Below are 7,822 nucleotides of genomic sequence, written 5' to 3'. Positions count from 1 at the left end.
TGTGGAGGATTTTGAGATGGTATGCTGTCCGTTTAATTGGAAATACTGATCTAAGGGATATTCCTCAATGACATGAAATCGCTAGGACCTTATTACCGTACGACACAGGACGTCGACACCTCGCATTTATAGCAGAGATGTTAATATTGAGTTTGTCGAACGTTACATTTTGTTCGATTAAAATAATATAAGGCATAACATCCTATGAGTCTACGAAAAGACACAGAAGTACGAAATACACAATTTTACCTTTACAGAGTAATAAATAAAAGAGGAAATTGTTTCTTTGGTAAGAAAATTTTATTATAAAACAATATCATATATCTAAACGATGACATACATAACAAAACATAACTTTGTTCATAGTTAATCATATTGTCAAATGAGTGACTGAGATGTCCAACAATCTTGCTTTTATAAACCTAAGCGAAGAAATTATGCATTGACAGCATATTTACTCTGTAAATAAGGCAACGAAAATCAATACAATGGGCCGGGCCCCTGTGATTGAACATTATCCGTTGTTCAACGCCTCTTTAGCACATCAATCAATATTCTTGTACCCTGGCTACTCTTCATCACTCGAAATCTCTCCGTCCTCACTCGATTGGTCTTCGTTCATACTGTTTATTTCAACGTTAAGCTTGCTTCTTAGTTTGAGAATCTCCGATTTCTTCATTTTAGCATAGCTGCAGTATGCTGTCAGCATGCCTTCTATGATCAACATCCGGCTGCGCAGTGAGTACCGGAAGAGCTTATTGTTATTGTCTTTCGCAGACATGTAGCGTTTACTAATTTCGTCTAATCTTCCATTCAGCTGCAGTATTTGATGACATGCTCGTTGAAACCTAACCAATTCTACATCATGTTGATGATACATTGCTAACTTCGTTTCCATAATTGATTTATAATCGAATCAATTTTTTTACAATAGTTAATTTGGTTTTACACTTATTGATTGTAATTTCATTAATGAATCACGAATATAATTAATCGCATTTATACCTGAACAAATGTACTAAACGATGACTCACTTAACTCAAAATTGACAGCCTATCTTTGTTCCCTCTTAAAGGTGCGAAAATTAAATGCGGACAGGCACACGCAACTAATTCGCCAAGCTGTGAAAAATACGATTGCCACTCTCAAGTCAAATTTGTACGGACTGCTGTCTTTCACGGCTTGCAAGTTGCTGTTTGATTGGGTTTTACGTCACTCCGACCCAGTATAGGTCATATGGCGACATTCCAGCTTTCCTGGTGCAGGAAGAGCTCAGATGTCCATGTACATCAAGTTAACAACATAAGCATCATTTTATAATAATTACAGTGAATAATAACAAAATACTATTCGCGTAATACGCATTCATAGAAAAAAATTATTGAACGACCACTGATCCCCGCATTGCATTACTACAATTGCATACATACCAATTCAAGTCATTTTTTCTGAATTATACAACCTTATGACAATAAGGAAATGGCATACTTTTATTGTTTGCCCTCATAAAAGGGAGCGGACAACGCTTTGTCTCTTTCTCGTATGAGAAAGAAACTCTGTCAATACCATATGTACGTGTACCATATGAATGTGTGTATGTATGAAAGAAGTACAAAATAAATGGGGTTTCCTGCTTCTGGGCCCGAAGCTTGAAAAAAAAGATAACTTGCTTTTCTTAACAACATTTTCTATTGCGTCGAGCAAAAGACTCGAATATGAATGATTTTTACTTAAAGAATATTGAAATAGAAATTATTGCATATAACCATACACACCACCACAATCATTATTAAAAAAGGTAAGATCATTTGCTTGGCAACCAAAATGATGCATAATATATTGGTAAAAAAAGTTGTTATCGTTTAAACAAAAAATTAATGTACATCATTCAATAAGACAAATGAAATCAATACAATAAGTACATAATTATGCCTGCTTTATTCATCACATCTTGTTTATTATCGTTATTATATACCGACAGTATAAATCACAAGGATATAATATACGGAAAAGACAATGACATAATATCATAAAACCTATTGTCAATGTCATATACGAGAAAACAATGACTTAATGTCATAAAATCTAGCGTCATTGTCATGTAAGGGAGAATACATTGACAACGATATAATGTCATCAAAACTATTGTCAATGTAATATACGAAAAAAAATCAATGACATGATGCCATAAAAACTATTGTCATTGTCATTCACAGAAAATAAATTGGCAATGATATAATGTCATAAAATCTATTGATATCGTCACATATACAGAATACAGTTACAAAGTAAGACAGATAATAATTGAAATAGCATGAACAGCGATACTGCAGACTAGATCTGATTCTGTCCCGGATTTGGAAGCTTCTGTCACTGGTTCATCTTTATCATTATCTTTCTCATCGTCTTCTTTCTCATCAATAATCTCACCAGCGTCACATTCAGAACCTGTCCGCAGAACAAAATCCATTTTTAATATTTGTGTAACGTTAAAAAGTGTTTAGTGTGTTTAAAATGCTCAGATATTCGAACCCAATCGAATTCTAAATTTGATTTACAAAAAGAAAGTTCGTTGTTTTTATTGAACATACAGCTACACTTTAAATAATGAAGCAATTAAGTTATATTAAAATAATACACAATTAAGGAAAACGCCTCCGTGGCGGATTGGTAAAGGTCGTTGATTTCTAACTATTTTTACTTCACTGTGGTCGGTTCGAATCCTGCTAGGAACTTTTGATTCTTTTCCATGAGGAAGCTATCCAGGTTACTTACGTTACGTTTGTGGTTCTACTCATGTGTCTGTAATATTGCATCTCAAAATGGAAAGTCTTAAAAAGAAAGTACTTTCTGTACTTTGATACATGAAGAAGAGTGAAATTATTGTCCGATAATTAAGTTTCGCAGCAACATACTTGAATTGTTTGAACTCAAGTGTGATCTTATCAAAATGTTGTACACTTGCAAAATGTTTAATAGGTCAAAATATGTCACTGCAAACATAAGTAGGTATATACAATATTATACAAACCAAAGTTTGTGTCAAGAATAAATTTGTCAGTGTGTCTTTTTTTTCTTTTTTTTTAAATTATATTGACATGTTTAAAACGTTCTTTTGCATTTTTAATGAAAAATATTATTTTGAAACGTAATTACGTTTATCTTGCTTGCATTAAATGTATGTTCTTGCTTAAAGAAACTCCACTGAGGTTTTTTGACATGTCGGGTCTTCTTCGAGTTTAATGCCCCATTTAATTTTGGTCTAGACCAATAACTTTTGTACAAAATGTCCGACCATTACCTAACTCCCTTTTTCCCAGAATTCTTATTTTGAAAACATGACCAAAAATTGAAAAGCGTTGCAACGCTTTTCACTCAAATTGGGCTGAATTTGATTTTTAGTTTTTCGTAATTATCTTTTGCATATCTTTCTGTTCTATTTTCCCCACCTGGTTCGTGTACGAAATTCGAATTTTATGTTTTAGGCTTTTGGACCTCAACTGAGTTCCTTTAAACAAGAAATCATTTTCTTAAATTAATAATATAACACTTTATTTATTAATAAATTTGTACTATATCTTAAACTTATTCTTGTTTTTTCTTTGCGTTTGTTACCTATTTGAGATCAATTTGATTTTGTATAATTGATATCTGTCTTATCTATTATTTAAGAAAACTTTCTAATTTGCAAATTATCTCACATGATCGTCGGGAAATGATGGGTCTTTAGATCTCATAGTTTAGTTTAAACATAGTTTATTTCGAACAAATTCACAATATATATACAGACAATAATGTACACAATACAAACATGATATGTTGAAAAAGGATTGGGTCCGAAAGCTGAGCTTATAAAGGCCTTCTCCTTACAGATTTACAATGCATAAAATACGGTATGACAGTATATGTGACTTGCTTGAAATATATCTGATTTTACATTGTTTTTAAGAAGTTAAAGTCAAAATTGTTTCTAACATTTAGTTATAATGTAAAGCAAAAATATATACAAAAAAATGAATGAGAATACAAGACTGCATCATTTGTTATATAAAATTAAAGAGAAATAACGTAAATTAAGAAAGAAAGAAATGAAGTAAGAAACTTTCAGCAAAATAGAAAAGAAGAAGAAATAAATTAAATGTGGATCATTCGGATAGTTCGGCGATTTAAATGGGAAGTATTTATTGATTTGAGCTGATGTGAATATGCTTAAGAGAATCTCCTGCTTTCTCGGATGTATGTATGAACGGCTTCAAACAGTCTTCTCATATTCTCATATTAACTCTTCTAAAATTAAACAAAAATGTTGGCACTGCTTAATGCATATTAAAACGTTAATCGTTTTAGTGGCCAAGAACAGAGTCCAGTCAAACTGTACGATTGTGTAGGCTGTCCAAGCTTTTTGCGTGTGGTTTAAGTCTGTAATAAAAGCAGATTGTTTTTCAAGACTTAAATTTTGACTCTAAATAATTGATCTTACCCTTTTGGCAATCACATTGTTCTCCTATCCATCCTGTTTTGCAGATGCATTTAACGTCTCCTTGTATATCTTTACAAACACCATTGTTTGAGCAAGGATTACCGGTTTCTAAAATAGTTATAACAACGGCATAGTTTGTGAATTATTTTGCAAATTTCTTGATGTTGGCTCACTCTGTTTTTATATACATGATATTGCAAATTTCAATGTGTATTTATGTAAAGTAGCTTCACTGCGGTCGATAAGCAAAAAAAATGAAAATTTACATTGTAGTCCTTTTAAGTTAGTGTTATGTTCGTCTACCGTTCTTTTCTTCTGTTTTCCAATAATACAGAGCTGAATGCATTCGTTTCATTTATATTGCGCCTTTTATAGTGATATGTATTTTGTATGAAAGACAAAACTTGTATGCATTGTTCTGTTATTTTAATGGCAAATTATAATTATTTTACATTCAACATTGCTTTATTTATTAACACAAGCATCTTACGTGTTTTAATTCAATTATTAAAACATAATAAAACACTGGTTTGACTTTTCTTTAAACTGATCAGTATTTGCCACCAGTATAGAGCCAGGCCAGCCTGCACGTACTGTTGGCTGTCCAACTTCAAATTCTTACTTTGATATACTAAAAATTCATAATGGACTGATCCAAAATTAAAATTGGAAAAGTCCATTTGAGAAATTCAGCAGGGTAAGGGTTAAAGGAAATATCGTATTCCTTTTCGAGGATCAATGCCCCTTTTAAACTAATCCAGCAAATTTCTGCAGCTTTGTTAAAAAAAATGGCATTGCAGTTTTGTCAGAGGAGAATCATATTTACAATTTAACGTGTCTTATATTACCTTGACATCTATTGAGTTTTATTTCGCAAAATAAGCCTGTCCACCCGTCTACGCACCCTCTGCAATGAGCAGTTCCTGTGGCCGCTTCACAAATAACGTTCGGTTCACAGTCTCCGTAACAAATACTTCCAACTGTGCAGTTGGTCTTCCTTTCTAAACATGGATCGTCTATATCACAGTTAGCTCCTTTAAAAAATTGTTTAGTAGATTGAATGTAAAACACAATTATTTGGTATAAAAACAACCATTCGTGACCGTGAAAATATCTGTTGTACCTTATTTCGTGCCCATCTATATATATGGCATGTACTTTTGATTCAGTTATTTTTTCCACGTGCATGCATGTGTGGGTGTTTGCTGAGATATATTTAATTGTTCCATATATTTGTTGTGAATCTATATATTTCAATACTTATTACAATTGAAAGACACGGAATCTTCAAACTAATGCAAAGATCGAAGGTGTCCTAAAATAGATTATGTATTTTGAGTTGCGAGTAATTTCATATTTAAAATGTTCATGATTTACGTGATAGGTAGACATGTCTGTGTCACATTTAGTTTTAGTTTAGTCCGATTGTGATGAAAAGTTTTAAAGATAACTTTCGGTCTCTCCCACTGTGGTTCATAAGCCTAAAGCCATAAAATTTTAGTTTCTCACATAGATCAACTGGTGCACCTCAAACGGAAATATATACGAAAGATAATTAATAAATAGACCAAGAAATACACTGAAAATCGTATGTTTGTGTTATTCTCAGTCCGATTTGAGTGAAAAGCGTTTAAACGCTTTTCAATTTTAGGTCATTATTGACAATTAAAATAATTATTCTGGAAAAACGAAGCGAGCTAATAATCTGAAAATTTGCACATAAATTGTTGGTATAGACCTACATCAGATGGAGTAATAATAAAAATATTTCCAGTCCCGTCATGTCAAAAACCCAGAGTCCCTTTAAAAACACACCAATGACGAAACATGGTCTTAACACCAAACAGGGCGGCTCGAACTCGAGACCCCAGATATGGAAGGCAATGATCTTAACCATTACGCCATCTCTACTTTGAGTCAATGTAGCTTTTTGAAACCCTTACAAAAAATAAAATACATACCTACTTTCCCAAAGCTGCACATACAGTACACATAATCATCGTCATCTTTACATGTAGAATTCACAGGACATTCGAAAGTTTCGCATGTGTCAAATGTTGGACCTTCCGGTCCGAGATCAGGCAATATATCTTCGCAGTGTATAAAATCTGGAAAGTCATAACATTACTGAAACAGCTTGATTTTATACATCTATGTTGTCTATACTTTCGAACATTTCGGAAAATTCGGACTTTAACGGATAAAATATATATGCCGTTTCATTCTCACTCGAGTTTAAAGTGTAAGATAGAAGCACAAAGTAGTGACTCGTAATTTCCAAAGAGAATTAGTCTAAGAGATGAATTTAAAGCTAAAATCCAGTCAATGAACAACTAAACGTGACAATATTGTTCACAAGAAAACACGATTCTTTTTTTTGTTTTATCAAATAATACAAAGTTTCAGAGTAAATAAATTTCAAACTAATTATCAAACTAATTATGGAATAATTCATAAAATTATAAGAAGCTTACCTTTGGAAAACATCACAATTCCAGCAAACCATAAGACTGCTTTAACTCCAACCATAATAATGTATCTATATACAACGCATTAAATGGATGTGTCCCAGTCTTGTCCAGCTTTGTAAAGCAAATATATTAGCGAATTTCTAGAATTCCTTCTTACAGTTACACGAAAACTACTTTAGCCGATCTTTCCATGAAAAAAAAAAACAAATTGAAGAAACGCTTCTATTCTGATATGATTTTACAAAATGCGTAAATGTATATCATTGTTTTTCGTCTGACCCTTGACAATTTCAAAAATATGCTATTTTTAAGATAATAAAGAGAATAGGAAACCCTTAAGTACATTTAACAATATATACACTTTAAAACGGGATATCTGCGCTTGCATACCATCTTGAATATAGGCCGCCACATTGCTGCAGTATGCTAGTAGCTTGTCACACTGCGTCATTTACTAGATTTTTCTGTGTTAAACACTATACTTATTAGTACTCACTTATATCGATGTATTTATGGATTGATTGATTGATTGATGGATGGATGGATGGATGGATGGATTCATTCATTCATTCATTCATTCATTCATTCATTCATTCATTCATTCATTCATTCATTCTTTCTTTCTTTCTTTCATTCATTCATTCATTCATTCATTCATTCATTCATTCATTCATTTATTCATTCATGTTTTTGTACCTTCCTTATTCATTAGTGACCATTTTCCCATTTGTCTTACACGCAAAATTATAATAATTATTATTATTATTATTATTATTATTATTATTATTATTATTATTCATTCATTCATTCATTCATTCATTCATTCATTCATTCATTCAATTATTCGTCCATTCAGTTATGGAGGTTAAGC

General features: G+C 32.1%; 1 protein-coding gene across 2 annotated transcripts; it reads right to left on the bottom strand.

Moving 5' to 3' along the window:
• Nucleotides 1-1,919: 1,919 nt before the first annotated feature.
• On the bottom strand, nucleotides 1,920-7,222 carry LOC132724050 (neurogenic locus notch homolog protein 1-like). 2 transcript variants are annotated; one of them, XM_060708858.1, is made up of 5 exons: nucleotides 6,955-7,212; nucleotides 6,442-6,588; nucleotides 5,329-5,514; nucleotides 4,481-4,588; nucleotides 1,920-2,448 (listed from the first exon to the last, which is right to left on the bottom strand). In XM_060708858.1, exons 1-5 carry the CDS (start codon nucleotides 7,007-7,009, stop codon nucleotides 2,282-2,284), a joined length of 663 nt encoding a protein of 220 aa, XP_060564841.1. In that variant the 5' UTR covers nucleotides 7,010-7,212; the 3' UTR covers nucleotides 1,920-2,281. The 2 variants fall into 2 exon arrangements, with proteins under 2 accessions (XP_060564841.1, XP_060564842.1); XM_060708859.1 differs by lacking the exon at nucleotides 4,481-4,588 and having other exon boundaries at nucleotides 6,955-7,222.
• Nucleotides 7,223-7,822: the final 600 nt, after the last annotated feature.

Source organism: Ruditapes philippinarum, unplaced genomic scaffold, assembly GCF_026571515.1.
Source record: "Ruditapes philippinarum isolate M1 unplaced genomic scaffold, ASM2657151v2 ctg16809_1_1_1_1, whole genome shotgun sequence".
NCBI classification, from domain to species: Eukaryota; Metazoa; Mollusca; class Bivalvia; order Venerida; family Veneridae; genus Ruditapes; species Ruditapes philippinarum.
Note: the sequence above shows the minus strand (reverse complement) of the source record. Positions and strands in the feature narration are given on the sequence as shown.